Source organism: Dermochelys coriacea, chromosome 9, assembly GCF_009764565.3.
Source record: "Dermochelys coriacea isolate rDerCor1 chromosome 9, rDerCor1.pri.v4, whole genome shotgun sequence".
In the NCBI taxonomy this organism is placed as follows: Eukaryota; Metazoa; Chordata; order Testudines; family Dermochelyidae; genus Dermochelys; species Dermochelys coriacea.
This window is the reverse complement of record NC_050076.1, coordinates 104,669,468-104,682,122: the sequence shown is the minus strand read 5'-3', so window position 1 is coordinate 104,682,122 and position 12,655 is coordinate 104,669,468. Positions and strand designations below refer to the sequence as shown.

Sequence of the window (12,655 nt, the reverse complement as noted above, 5' to 3'; positions counted from 1 at the left end):
CCTGGCTGCCGTGGGGTGCCCGGAAGGCTTGGCAGCTGTCTGGGGGGGATGCAGCTCCCTGTTCAGTGTGTGCTGGGCCCAGCCCCAAACAAGACAGGAAGGAGCTGGCCCAGAGGGCTGACCTGGCGAGGTTTGTGGGGGCCTGCAGTCCCGCTGCCCCAGGGATCCTGAGCCCTCACCAAACCCCAGGTGACAAAGAGAGAGAGTCAGCTCCTGAAACACAGCTTTAATGGTCTACACCTCTGATACTCCAATTGTCAGGCCCCACCTGGTGTTCTCTGCCTCAACAGCCCCTGGAGGCTGGGCCCCGCAGTGGGGATGACTCCTTTCCCTGTGGGAGACAGGGCCTCTATTGGGGGCACCGGTGCAGCTTGGGGGACATCACACAATGAATTAAGGCAAATTCTGAGAGCTCTGCAGCCACCCCAACCTTTCTAATGGGTTTCAGGGTGTGAAAATGACTGGGCTGTGCTGGCTTTGGGCCCATGGCCGTGGGGGGTGAAGGGCTTGGCACGACACCGTGCACAAGTTGGCAGTATCCTAGGGCCAGAGTTCAGGCAGGTGTGAGTGTACCAACAGGCTCCGTTCAATGCTCTTCATCTCCCGCCAGAGTCTGCCCCCATGGCTCCCGGTGGAGGGCGGAGAGGTACAGGCTTTGTGTGCCAGGGCCCACCCAGCGGGGCTGGTGCCTCTAGCAGGCGGAGCAGCGATCGCTCTTCTCCTGCAGCCCCGGATTGCGACGCAGCATGTCCTTGAGGGAGCTGTCCTGCTCCGTCAGCAGCTGGTTGATCTCATTCTGCTTGTACTCGGGGGAGAGCTTGTGGCCATATAAGGAGCTCTTCCCTGATGGGGGGTTGGAGTCCTGCTGGGCCCGGCGGGCACAGGCCCGCACCACCAGGTACACCAGCTCGGCCATGTTGAGGATGATGCAGATGCCTGAGGTGGCCAGCATGAAGACAGTGAAGATGGTCTTCTCGGTGGGCCGGGAGATGAAGCAGTCGACGGTGTTGGGGCATGGGTAGGCCTCACACTTGACTAGCCGGATCATCTGGTAGCCAGGGTAGATCATGTAGAAGATGTACATGAAGACGGCCTCGAAGAGGAGTCGGAACATCACACTGCAGATATACGTCCACCACAGGGAGCCCGAGATGTGCATCTTGTGCTTCTTCACCTCCTCCAGGTGCTTGGCGTCACCGTGCCCTGTCAGCACCAGCAGCTTCTTCTCCTGGTGCTGCTGGTAGGCCACGTGCATGGCCACTAGCAGGGCGGGCGTGGTGACCAGGATCAGCTGCAGGGCCCACAGCCGCACGTGGGAGATGGGGAAGAAGTGGTCGTAGCAGACGCTGTTGCAGCCTGGCTGCTGCGTGTTGCAAGTGAAGGCAGATTTCTCATCCCCCCAGACACTCTCAGCTGCCACCACCAGCACCATGATCCTGAAGATGAAGATGACAGAAAGCCAGATGCGCCCAATGGCAGTGGAATGGCGGTTCACGCCACTCACCACTGTGTAGAGGCCTGCCCAATTCATCGTGCCTCACGCCTGCAAGAGACAGCAGCAGGAGGTCAAGTTAGCAGCCCAGAGACCCTAGGTATGAGCCCTGTGGGCTGAGAGGAATGGAGACCAGAGGCCAAAAGCAGTCAAGGCTCCAGGGGCAGCATTTACCATGCTTCTTACTTAGCCCTTTCCTCTGATGACGCGAGTGTCCATAAGACCTGGCCAGCGGTAGCTGGGGAGCCGACCACTCTGTACTTTAGGCCTGAGTGTCTGCAGGTGGGCACCCACATTAAGTCACTTGCGACACTCTTGGTCTGTGTTTCTAGCCCTCATGCTTGTAAAGGAAGCCTGCAGAATGTTGACCACTTTGAAACAAACACCATGCTCTCTGCCAGAGTCTGCAGGTCTGCAGTCTGAAACGAGCACAGGGAGGTGAGAACTAATCCTGACACCTCGGTGAAGTGTTGACTCTGAAACCTAACGTAACACCGAGAGACCCCGGTTGTCAGCGGGCAGGATCAAGCCTGGAGCCGCTGGAGCTTAGTGAATGAGCTTCTACAGCATGAGCTCAAAGCCAACTGGCTCTTAGCTAAGGCTGTAGAGCAGAGTCATTTTTTCTCTCTCTCTCAAAGTGGTCTCAGTGCCACTAAATAGGACAGAACACCACCCCCAGGAGGTGTGTGGGTTACACTAACAATGTGCTTTTCATTCTCGACATAGTTCACTCTCATTGCTGATCATTTCACAGGAGAATCCAACTAATATGCTCATCTCCTCCCTCCTCCTGGGGCTCCCTAGCTCCAAATCCCCTGGCCTTGCCCCAGTTGTCTGACCCTCCAGCTTCGCCCTGATGATTTCAGCCCCCCAGCTGCAGCACGGTGAAGCTGACGAGGTAGGAGCAGCTTAGAATACATTGAATGTCATGTAGCGATTGAGGCCTGGCGAAGGTGTACTGATTGGATTGCTCATTTGCATATTAATTGCAGCAGTGCCCGCCCCCCCCCCGCAGGGTACTCTGGGGTGGGATTTAGGGCCTGCAGGCTGGAGGACAAGGGTGGGCCCTGACCTATGTGGCAACTGCTCCCCCTCAGGAGTGGTGAGGGAGCGCAGGGGGTGCAGCTGTCCCTGGCATGCGCGCTGGTTGCTGCTGTCCCCCAGCATGGGGGAGACACGGACAGGGGCTCTGCTCTTCACCCACAGCCCGGCCCTGTGGGAGCAGAGAGCTCAGGGCAAAGTGCCCTGCTGCCTGCTCCCTTCTCCAGACTCTAGCCCGAGCCCTGGCTGAGCCATGACTGGGGAGAACATGGCACAGGCCATCAGAACAGAATGGCACCAGGACCCCTACAACACCTCCCCGCCCCCTGCCAGAGCACTGGGAGCAGCTGCAGTGTGCCCAGTGGACAAGTGTCCATCCCCCTGCTGGGGCTACCAGCCCCGGACGTACCCAGAAACACGACTTGCAGCCATCGGCTGCGCCACTGACTCCTGTGCAGAGCTCTGCAGAGGGGCAAGAGCATGAGACGGACTGGGGCCCTGTAGCGGCCGTGTTACCTGGTGGGAGGAGTGCGTCCTTTCTGAGCAGCCCAGAAGTGTCCCCGCTAAGCTCTCATGTCTCCAGGCAGGAGTGTACGCGGCTCAGCCCCCCGCGCTGCCGGCCCTTGTCTCTATCTGCCGCTGCCCTGCACTGGGAAGTCAGATGCTGCTTTATAAACTATTCACATACAATGAGGCCTTTATGGGAACAACACACTGTAGAATTCAGATCAAACGCCCTGACTTCCGCCTACCCCCTGCCAAACAAAGTGCCAGTGTCCTGCATTCCAGCCAGGCCCAGCCCCGTGCCCGCTCCCACCTTGCCCATGAGAACGAGTCCGGCTCCCTGCCCTCCTGGCATGCCGTCTGTGGCCAGGGACCCCACTGGGGTGCTCTCTCCACTGCCCCCTAACGGGCGCTGGGGACCATGGCCAGAGCCTCACACAGCCACAGGGTGACGCCAGCTCACACCCCATCTGCAAAGGGGATTGTCCCCAGGGCCCCAGAGAACAAGCTGGGCTCTCTGAAGGGACGGCTCGCCAGGGCCCAGAGAACAAGATGGGCTCCCTCAAGGGATGGCTCGCCAGGGCCCAGAGAACAAGCCGGGCTCTCGCTGACGGGACGGCTCGTCAGGGCCCCAGGGCCCGGAGAACAAGCCAGGCTCTCGCTGACGGGACGGCTCATCAGGGCCCAGAGAACAAGCCGGGCTCTTGCTGACGGGACGGCTCGTCAGGGCCCAGAGAACAAGCCGGGCTCTCGCTGACGGGACGGCTCGTCAGGGCCCAGAGAACAAGCCGGGCTCTCGCTGACGGGACGGTTCGTCAGGGCCCAGAGAACAAGCCGGGCTCTCGCTGACGGGACGGCTCGTCAGGGCCCCAGGGCCCGGAGAACAAGCCGGGCTCTCGCTGAAGGGACGGCTCTCCAGGACCCAGGGAACAAGCCAGGCTCTCACTGACGGGACGGCTCCCCAGGGCCCCAGGGCCTGGAGAACAAGCCGGGCTCTCGCTGACGGGACGGCTCCCCAGGGCCCAGAGAACAAGCCGGGCTCTCGCTGACGGGACGGCTCCCCAGGGCCCCGGAGAAAAAGCTGGGCTCTCGCTGACGGGACGGCTCCCCAGGGCCCCGGAGAACAAGCTGGGCTCTCGCTGACGGGACGGCTCCCCAGGGCCCCGGAGAACAAGCTGGGCTCTCGCTGACGGGACGGCTCACTGTGGGCCCAGAGCTCCCTGGCGGCGGAAGCACAGGATGTAGGCAGCGATGTACAGGGGCCTGTCTCGGGGAGCTCGGGTGCACAGCTGCTGCCAAGAGGTGGGTCAAAGGACTGACTAGGGGTGGTGCAGGCCAGCCCCTCACCACGGTGCAGAGTTGGCATCAGTCACTGTGTGGTGGCTTCTAACAGACATCTGGCAACTGGCAGCTCCTTCTTGGAACAAGAACACAGTTTGTGTCAGAGCCCAGTGTCCAGGCCGGGCATCCAGGAGCCTCCATTCTTGGGACCACCCAAGGCCTCACATTGTCATGCCCTCTGCTGCACCGCGGGCCATAAGAGGCAAAGAACCGCCAGCCCCCTGTACAGCTAGAGATGAGCATCTGCCACGCTGGAGGAGACATCATAGCTTCGCCAGACAGCTCTGCAGGCAGGGGAGAGCTGCCTCTCCTGTGTCCCTCTCGCTGGGTACTGCCATTCCTGCACGTGCACCCCTCTCCAGCAGGGAGCGGGGCCCAGGGAGCGTCAGTGACTTCCCAGGTTACACAGCTGGCTGGGCCAGAGCAGGGAAATGATGTGCTGGGTCCCAGCCCGGTGCCCTAGCCACGAGCCCAATATTGACACATGGAAAGCCTGGCCCCTGCTGCAGGTCAGACTCCATGAGCATTGGGGCATATCCCTTTCAATAATTTGTGAGCTTCCCAGTGGCCCTCGCTGCGCTGTGCATTTGAGAAGCCCCCAGCCCCTCTGGAGTGGCAATGTGTGTGGGGCTAGGCCTGGCACGGCATGTGGGAAGGGGTATGAGTAATGGGACCCCTCTGCACCTGTGTGGGTCCTTGTTGCTTTGTTGTGTGAAGAGCAAAAATGGCATTCAGAATCTGCTGGCACCAGGGCCAGCCAAGCCAGAGGAGCGCGTCTCCTGGCTCACACCCTGGCACCCCTACAGGCTCCTGGGCCGGTCTCTAGAGAGGAACTCCGGGCTCTGCCAAGAGGCCCAAGCACCTGGGATAGGAGACAGGGCAGGGCTCAGGCTGCCAGAGCAGAATGCAGCCGCGGGAGGCATGCTCAGGAGGAAGATCTTGTGGGAGCCTCGAGCGCTGGAGCTCTAGAGGGCAGGGAGCTCCCCATCGCACCCGGGGGAGCAGGGGGCCCCAAGGGGTGAGACAGGGCTCCAACGGGGGAGGGGATGCTCTCTGCTGCCATCCGCTGGGGAGCTGACTGCGGGGGGACAGGCCTCATTCGCACTTCAGTTCTATGGCATTTGGGGCTGTTTTGGTTAAAATACAGTTAAATTTTGAGTTTGGGGGCAATAAAACACTCTTGACTCTCTTGGAAAAGGGCGGGACAGGAGAACCGCCTCGGCTGTGCTGGGGTCACTCTGGCCCAACTGGAAGGAGCTGAGCACGGGGTGGGGTTATTTGCTGGCAAAGGTGTCACTGCACCTGTGCTAAGCAATGAGTCCAGATGGCCTAGCCTGGGACTGATGGCTGGTGCAGAGCTCAGGGGAGTTGGATGGCCTGAGACCAGCCACAAGAGCCCAGCTGTGGCTGTGTGGGTGTCACCTCCTTGCCCTGTAATTGAACCTGCAAATCCTGTGAGCTGGGTCAGGTGGCACTGGGGAGCTGCTGCCCCACCCAGGACAGCAAACAGAGGGGGACCAGCCAGTGCCGGCTCATCGTGAGCCAGGTGCAGTGGCCAGGGAAGGCCTGAGCTAGGGCTGCTGGGAAGGCGCTGGTGCGGGAGGGTTTGACCTAAATTCCCTATAAGCTAGGTGGCCGCGCAGCTGCCTATTAAGCCCCGCACAGGGCTGTGGCGGGGAGAGATGCCTCTCCCCCAGCATGGACCTGCCGCAGCTGGGGAGAAGTGTCTCTCCCCCTACCCCGAGCTGCTGCAGCGAGAGAGGGCTGGGGGGAGTCCTCTCTTCCCACTGCAGCCCTGGGGCAGCCTGCACCCCCAAACCCTTCATCCTCAGACCCACCCCAGAACCTGCACCCCCCACACCTCCACCCTCTGTCCCAGCCCTGAGTCCCCTCCCACACCCCAAACCCCTCATCCCCAGCCCCACCCCAGAGCCCACACCCCAGCCAGAGCCCTCACCCACCCCTGCACCCCAACCCTCTGCTCCAGCCCTAAGACCCCTCCCACACTGAATGCATCCAATGAAGTGAGCTGTAGCTCACAAAAGCTTATGCTCAAATAAATTTGTTAGTCTCTAAGGTGCCACAAGTCCTCCTTTTCTTTTTGCAAATACAGACTAACATGGCTGCTACTCTGAAACCTCCCACACTCTGAACCCCTTGACCCCACCCCTCCCACATGAATTTTGTTATGTGCCCCAATATGAAGGTCATGTGCCACACATCACCTCCATATTGATACACATAACAAAATTCATTCTGTACATGGACATACAAAATTAGAGGGAACAGTGGGTCTGACTGAAGGGGTGTAAGTGAATTATTACTTGCAGGTTGGCCCACGTTTATTGTGTTGTCTCCTCTCCCCCCAAGGATTGGTTTTGAACCTCTGGGCACAGGGCTTGTGAGATGGAAGCTATTGCCTATCAGAGGCGCTCTGGGTGGCGTATATAGGTTCCCAAGTTTCTGAATGGGGGCTTGAGCTGAGGTTAAGCCTTTAGGAACCCCTAAAAAACTGAACCCAGCCTGTCTTGCTGCCAATCGCCCCCCCCCCGGCAGAAGGGTTAAAATTGTTTGTATTGTCGTCATGGGCCTGGCTGTGCCAGATGCTGCACAAACTTAGACCATACGAGCCGTGCGCCACAGAGGCTGGAAATGAGAGGGACTTGACAACACTTCTAAGGTGACCATAATTATGAGCTAGCAGTGAGGAGACAGGGAGGAAGGAGGGCTGAGATGTCCATCTGTAAGAGTAGCTCCGCCTGCAGAACAGGCAGCACCAGGGAAGGAGGTCTGGAGAGCTGGAGGGATGTTCCCACCACACACAAATGGTGACATCATCAGGGAAGGTGAGGCAGGCAGAGGAGTCTGGGGCGGTGGGGGGAGATGGGCTGGGAGATGGAGGTGGACCGAGGAGCCTTGGAGGGGGTAAATGGGCTGCGGGGAGTAGGCGGGGAGCCGAGACAGTGATACCAGTGGGCGGGGCAGGCTAGACAGGGCCTGGGCCAGGGCCAGGGCTGGGCAATAATAGCAGTGGGGCTGAGACTGGTGTTGCAATTCAGGCATTACTAACTAGATATGTATGAGTAGGGGGAATTCAGAGAGTCCACACAGGGTCAGTTCCCTTCAAGCTGTTTACAAGCCCATCTAGTTGCACAGGTGCGATGCTGTATAGGGACAGGACCTTGGTGCTGAGCTGCAGCAGATGTCCTTTTCTCGGCTTGAGTCATGGGAGCTCCAAGGCTAGGCCGGTTTGTGTCCTTCTTCACAGTGAGTGCGACCATGTTCCATTGCCGTCAGTGGACTGGCCCAGGATGTGGGGCGCTCTCAGGGAGGAAGCTATGGCAGTAGTGGGTGCTTTTCAGGACAGTTTGTGTAGCATGAGGGGATGTTTGTGATCAGGCAGAAAACGTTGCTGCTGAAGAGCCTGGTGACTAGCTACAAAGGGGTGGTGAATGGCTGAATAGGAGACAGGCCCTGATGGGGGTCAGAGTTAAAGCTGTTTTTTGATAAATGTGAGCTGTAGACAAACAACAGTATTATAATAAACCCAGGAAATGCCCGCTAGGCCCAGCTAAAGGAAAGGGAAAGGACCTCATCCCTAAAGCAGCAAAGAACTTGCATCTCTTGAGCAGCTGTAAACCTGTCTGCTGGTCACCTCAGAATCCTTGTGAGCAGTGTTTCCTCTAATTTTGTATGTCCATGTGCAGAATGAATTTTGTTATGTGCACCAATATGGAGGCGATGTGTGACACATGACCTTCATATTGGTGCACATAACAAAATTCATGTGGTGGGGGTGGGGCCGAGGGGTTCAGAGGGTGGGAGGGGGCTCAGGACTGGGGCAGAGGATTGGGGTGGAGGGGAGGGGGTGCGGGCCCTGGGAGGGGTGGGGGATAAGGAGTTTAGGGTGCAGGAGGGGGCTTAGGGTTGGGGCAGAGGGTTGAGTCTGGGGGTGCAGGCTCTGTGGTGGGGTCAGGGAGGAGGGGTTTGGGGTGCAGGCAGGGGGAGAGGCTCCTCTCTCCAGCTGCAGCAGCTCCAGTGGGCCTGGGCCAGGCTGAGGGAGGGGCTCCTCTCCCCTGGCTGCGGCAAGTCCAGGTCAGGTCTGTGCTGGGGCTGGCGGGGAGGGGCACCTCTCCCCGCTGTGGCAGGTCTGTGCTGGGGGAGATGCATTTCTCTCCGCCACAGCCCTGAGTCCCTGTGTGGGGCTTAATAGGCAGCTGCGTGGTCACACAGCTTAGAGGGAACTTAGCTTGTGAACCCTCTGAGCTCCTGTGAACCCATAAAACCACCTTTAGGTGTGAGGAGAGAAAGGCCAGGCCAGCAACAGGGCCGCTGCCTACGCCCGTGTTCAAGTCCCTGCCTATGTGGCCTGGGGCAAGTCCCCTGCCCCTCTGGACTTTAGCCCGTTTGTACAAGGGGGAGGGTGGCCCTGCCTGGTGCTCAGGGGTGCGTGGGGTGAGGAATGTGACTGAACACCAGGATGCTGAGCCCATGGATGGCTGGGCTCCCAAATGCCCTGACTTAGCAGCCCGGCTCTGAAGAGGTCTCCTCTGGTGAAGCTACTGCTGGCTGTGGTGTGGCCCTGAGCCCCAGGTGCAGCCAAGCTTTACCTGGGTGTTCCTGAGCACCCAGTGGTGTGAAAGCCCCGAGAGAAGCCTGGCACAGTGGATACAGAGCTGGGCTGGGCTCATGTGGAGCCAAGAGCTGGCTCCCTCTACTCCAAGCCCCACAAGAGCCTGAGCACTATCTCGCCAGGGCTTCAGGCCCCACCCCGGGCAGTGACTAGGCCAAGCAGTTTCCAGAGGCGATGGGACTGGGAGGGCCTGCCTCAGCCTGACCTGGGGAGGGACCTGCCTGCCCTCCAGGCCTTTCCTAGCTAATTCTGTGACTCAGACTGGCCCCCTGGAGGGGAGGCAGTGGGGGGTATTATGCTGGTCACACCCCCTGAAACATGGGGGTAGGGAGTGTCAGGGGCGGAGGCAGTCTCCCTCTGACTGCCAGAGTGCAGCTGAGTTCTTGCTTTGGGGCTGCGATGGCCACTGAGGGACCCGGGGAGGAGTGTGAGCGCAGGAAGAGGGCTGCATTTCCCTGGCACTGTGCAGGGAAGGGAGAGGCCTTCCCCTGGCCTTGGAGAGCAGGGGTATAGCACACCGGAGCTGGTTCGGGGGGCTGTGGGGTGCAGAGGGGGTAGCATACCGGAGCTGGTCCAGGGAATCTGATAGCCGTGGGGAGCAGGGGGTAGCACAGCAGAGTTGGGTCTGGTAGCTGTGGGGAGAAGGAGGTAACACACTGGAGCTGGTCCGGGGACTCTGGTAGCCATGGGGAGCAGGGGGGCAGTGGGTTAGCACACCAGATCTGGTCCGGGGGTATCTGTAGCCATGGGAAGCAGGGGGGTACACCGGAGCTGGGCCTGGTAGCTGTGGGGAGCAGGGGGGTAGCATACCGGAGCTGATCCGGAGGTGTCTGGTAGCCATGGAAAGCAGTGGATAGCACACCGGAGCTGGGTCTGGTAGCCGTGGGGAGCAGGGGGTAGCACATCGGAGCTGGGTCTGGTAGCATGTGATAGCAGGTGGCATGTGTGGAGATGAGTGAGCCCCAGGCTGGAGCCAGGGACTGGCAGGAAGCCTGTGCTGGGAGTGACCCGACGGGGAGCCCCCCGTCAGCGGCAGCCTAGCTCCAGCCTCTTCCAGTGGCTGACAGTGCCTAGACCGAGGGCCTAGATGAGACACTGCCTCAGGGCCCCCCCTTCACCGGGCAGCCCCCCCCCCCTCGCTGGGCACAGCAGGTCTGCCGGGAGCGGAAGTGAGCACTCAGGCTGCCTCACTAGAAATGTCCCAGCATCCAAGAAGAGACCCCAGCTTCCAGCCCAGGTGTGGGTCTATGCCCCACTCTTCCCCAGCCAGGTGCCACACACGGCAGCACAGCAGCCCTAGGCAGGAGGGAAGGACCTTCGCTTGGAAAGCGACTGGAACATGCTGGGAAATGGCCCGGGATGTCCCCTGAGATGGTCAGCGCACACTGGGCAGCGATGAGAGGGGGATCCCTGCCCCTGGGGGGTCAGCGCGCTCTGGGCATCATTCTGGGGTTGGCAGCAGGAGTAGCACAAAGGCTCAGCTGTGGCCTGTCTGCCTGAGGAGTGAGGGGTGGGTGTCGGATGTGGGAACAGCAAGCTTAGAGGCCCCTAGGCAAGAAGCAGGCTGGATCTGAGGTTTGTCTCCTCTGGCCCCAGGTTCCACGTCTGGGAAAATCCAGCAGCTGCGCCGAGGGGTCTGCACCACCCCCAAGGACCTGCTGGATATTGCTTAGAGCCCCTGAGCTGGGACGGTAGCTAGGACTTCACAGGGCCATTGGCTTGGGCTGCAGAGCCCTTCAGAGGTGTTTGTGAGCTAGCTGCCCATATGATAAAGGCAGCTGGAGAACAGGCCTCAGCAGAGACTGCCAGAGGAGTAAATCTCCTCTCTCTCCTGCGACCAAGCTCATGCCTCCTGGCTCACGAGTCGGACACATCCCTGGCAGGAAGCTGGCTAATGTCACCCTCCGTTCCCTGCCTACTCAAACTGCTCCTCCAGCTCATGAAGGGACGGAGGAGGAAAGAGACCCCCTTACCCAGCCCAAGGAGAGGGGAGAACTTGCCTCAGCTGGGCTGGGCTGTGGAAAGGAGACCCCTCAGCTAGGGAGGTTACCTCCGGGGACCCCTTGCCCGGGCTCTTGGGGCAGCATGGAGAACTGTGAGCTAGAGCCCTGCGCTGGGCCCCCACTCCCAGGGGAAGGCTGAGACAGCATGTGTTGTGGAGAGGGGCCCCAGACTTACCGCTGGCACTGAGGAACAGGTAGGGCTCTGTGCAATTGTCCTCTTGAAAGTGCCGTGCTTCAGCAGAGCTGGGACCTTTATACTGGCCCTCCCCTGCTGCAGGAGGCCAGCCCTCAGAATCGACCAGGGAGTGGGGCTGACGCCATCCAGCCTTGCTCCCCTTCCAGGTAAACAGCTTTAGGTGTGCCCAGCTGGGCCACTTGGCTGCCAGCCCTGCCCTTCTGCAGGATCCTTACCCTGGGCCCGGTAGATGGGCCCACACCCACTGAATGCCACAGCCCTTCCCTGGTCAGCCATTAGCCACGTGCCCCCCGCCTCATGCCAGGGCAGCTGCAGCAGAACTAACTGCTGAGCTTGGACTGCTCAGGCAGGGGAGAGCCCAGAGCTGGCAGTGCCAGGCCCACCCATAGGGGAGCTTGGGAGGGCCTGGACCCGACTCCAGCTGGGGGCTGCAGAAGTCCGAGTTTTCCTGCAGGGACCCCTAGCCTGTGAACCTCTCCTGTCTCCACATGTCAATGGCTGGTGGGGTCCCCATCGCCGGCACTCAGTGCCTCAACCCAGGCCTCCCAGCTTCCCTGGGACACTGAATTTCAACAAGTCCAACCCTGCTGTGGGCAGCTGCAAAGGCAAATACAGGCTGTAACCGATTAACTCAGACACTGGGGCCTGCACCCAGCTCCAAGGTCTCTGCAGCGAACACAGAGCCAAAACTAGCGTATGCAATCCCTGGCATGTGGTGACCCCGGACCCTGGCTCCTGCTTGGCCCAGGAGGGAACAGCAAGAAATGTAGCTTCCAAATTTGGCACTAATCTTCATCTCAGCTCGGAGGACTGGCACCAAGCTAGGGCCCTCTGCTCCTGGGGCAGCTGGACTCTCCCCTATCCACCTCCAGCACAGCCAAGGACCCAGCTCCCAGCCTTCAGGCAACATGACTTGCGGGGGACAACTTGGTGTGGGGCAGGAGAGGGTTGGGAAGGATGAGGTGGCAGGAGAAGCTGGGGGGCTGTGGGTGTTGGTTTGAGAGTGCTGTGTGGGCCTCATTGGGAGTGACTGTGTTAGAGTTGGTTTGGAAGGGCAGTTGGGTAGGAGAGCTATGGGGCTGGTTAGGTGTGGGGGTAGTTTGAAGTGGTGTGTGTGTTAGGAGGATCTGTATTAGGTAGGGTTGTTAGGGCTGTTGGTGGGTTGTTAGAACTGAGGAGTCATGTTGGGTGTGCTGTGGGGGCAGTAGGTTGTTTAGGTTGGGAGGGCTGTCGGGGGGGTGCTGTCCGGGGGGGCAGTATCAGGATCTGTGTCTGAGGGGGTGGGGGACTGGGGGGAGTCAGGTGAGGCTGGGTGGGGAGCTGTCTTAGGGGGCTGTATCAGGGACATTGGGCGGCTGGGTGTGGAGCTGTGTCTGAGGGGGCTGGGGGGTCAAGTGCGGGGGTTAGTGTTAGGAGAAGATGGTGGGTTGGATTAGCTGGGGGGG

The 12,655-nt window shown here is 60.1% G+C and overlaps 1 protein-coding gene across 2 annotated transcripts; it reads right to left on the bottom strand.

Annotated features, from left to right (window-relative positions):
• Positions 1-206: 206 nt before the first annotated feature.
• GJB1 (gap junction protein beta 1) lies at positions 207-11,243 on the bottom strand. 2 transcript variants are annotated; one of them, XM_043492851.1, is made up of 2 exons: positions 11,190-11,243; positions 207-1,543 (listed from the first exon to the last, which is right to left on the bottom strand). In XM_043492851.1, the coding sequence occupies exon 2, from the start codon at positions 1,529-1,531 to the stop codon at positions 692-694; it is 840 nt and encodes a 279-aa protein (XP_043348786.1). In that variant the 5' UTR covers positions 1,532-1,543; positions 11,190-11,243; the 3' UTR covers positions 207-691. The 2 variants fall into 2 exon arrangements, with proteins under 2 accessions (XP_043348786.1, XP_038272541.1); XM_038416613.2 differs by lacking the exon at positions 11,190-11,243 and adding an exon at positions 3,050-3,264.
• Positions 11,244-12,655: the final 1,412 nt, after the last annotated feature.

Bases quoted from the DNA above. Each gene is read 5' to 3' on its own strand.
- GJB1 (XM_043492851.1), bottom strand. From the start codon at position 1,531: ATGAATTGGGCAGGCCTCTACACAGTGGTGAGTGGCGTGAACCGCCAT.